At 41.0% G+C, this 1,409-nt stretch overlaps 1 protein-coding gene across 1 annotated transcript; it reads left to right on the top strand.

Moving 5' to 3' along the window:
* The first annotated feature begins 209 nt into the window (after positions 1 to 209).
* ndufb2 (NADH:ubiquinone oxidoreductase subunit B2) lies at positions 210 to 1,276 on the top strand. The gene is made up of 3 exons (XM_015392277.1): positions 210 to 429; positions 594 to 738; positions 1,198 to 1,276. Exons 1-3 carry the CDS (start codon positions 344 to 346, stop codon positions 1,270 to 1,272), a joined length of 306 nt encoding a protein of 101 aa, XP_015247763.1. The 5' UTR covers positions 210 to 343; the 3' UTR covers positions 1,273 to 1,276.
* The last annotated feature ends 133 nt before the right edge of the window (positions 1,277 to 1,409 follow it).

Below are 1,409 nucleotides of genomic sequence, written 5' to 3' on the forward strand. Positions count from 1 at the left end.
ATAATTTAATTTCTACCCACATTTATTAGTTTATGTATTTTTTGGGGAATTATTTTTATTCTTATTTATTTATGGGCCTTTATTTATGTCTGTATTTATTTTTAAATATGGCAGAGTTGGTCCTCCATATTAATCAACATTAAAACAAATGTGACGAGTTTACTCCTGTCCGTAAGGGGGCGCTGATATAAATTAGTTTTAATAAAGCGTTACGTCATTTCCTGGTGAAGCGGAGCTGCTTTTCCCGAGGTCGTTTATTGACAAGACGAGGGAAGGTGACTTCGGGAGGACTTTTTCCCCAACCTGAACCCCTCCAGGACGGGGTTTTAAGAAGTTAACGACTATGTCTTCCTTTGGAAGAGCGTTAGGAGTCCTGCGGACCGGAAGTCGGCTGCTCAGGAGGAATCCAGGAAGGATAACCAGCAGAAAGTAAGCTAGCTACAGCGTTAGCCGCAGAAAAACCCGAAGAATATGAAATTATTTTAAAAAATCTCACCATAAATCCACAGGACGTGTATTAAAAAAGTATTTTAGTGCAGCGTGGTTGAATACGGACGTTGAACGCGTGTTTTTATTCTGTTATTCACCGTCAGGGCCAGCGGCGGACCCCACATTGAGCCGCAGTACAGACAGTACCCCCAGCTGACCAAGAAACAGAAGATAGAGTCTGAGCTCATCAGTGGAGTCATGTGGTTCTGGATCCTCTGGCACTGCTGGCATGATCCAGATGCAGTTCTGGTGAGTATGCATGCATAAAACCATTAGTTTATAATTCTGAGGCATAACTGACAACAGCACATGAAGTGAGATTAAATAGTAAAATAGATGCCAAGCCTGATGGATCCAAAGAGATTTTTCTGCAAAAGGTTGAAACTAAACATTAGCTTTTTTTCCTCCATTATCTGCAAGGTGCTGTAAGCAGGAAATGGACCTCAGAATTAAAAAAACATCCAGTTAATTGCTTTGACTTCCCATTATGAAACCCTGGGGAGGGAAATTCATTAGAGCAAATTTAAACTAAAACCTCAGATCAAAATATCTGCAGCCAAATCATGAGGCCATTAAAGAGCAGAGGGATGCACAGCCCTGCAGAGATGTTTACTTCCATTCAACTGTTGACCAAGTCAGAGCTAGCAGCATGAAGATTTAAACAAGATAAGGAAAGATGCATACCTGTTTTTTTTTTGTTTTTTGCAGGGTCACTTCCCCTGGCCCAATGCTTCTGAATGGACCGATGAGGAACTCGGCATCCCACCAGATGATGAGGAATAAGGTGCGTCACTCTCATTCACATCAAACCTCACTTTGCTTCAGAAACAGATTATTTTTGCAGTGGTGTTCTTCCATATATATAAAATATGCTTCGCTTTAAACCGCGCACAACTGAATGTTACGCATTGCATTTTTAA

Source organism: Cyprinodon variegatus, unplaced genomic scaffold, assembly GCF_000732505.1.
Source record: "Cyprinodon variegatus isolate N-32 unplaced genomic scaffold, C_variegatus-1.0 Scaffold583, whole genome shotgun sequence".
NCBI classification, from domain to species: Eukaryota; Metazoa; Chordata; class Actinopteri; order Cyprinodontiformes; family Cyprinodontidae; genus Cyprinodon; species Cyprinodon variegatus.

Excerpts from the sequence above, each read along its gene's own strand:
- ndufb2 (XM_015392277.1), top strand. The coding sequence starts at position 344 with ATGTCTTCCTTTGGAAGAGCGTTAGGAGTCCTGCGGACCGGAAGTCGG. Across the intron at positions 430-593 it reads GGAAGGATAACCAGCAGAAA|GGCCAGCGGCGGACCCCACA; the intron begins GTAAGCTAGCTA and ends ATTCACCGTCAG. Across the intron at positions 739-1,197 it reads ATGATCCAGATGCAGTTCTG|GGTCACTTCCCCTGGCCCAA; the intron begins GTGAGTATGCAT and ends TGTTTTTTGCAG.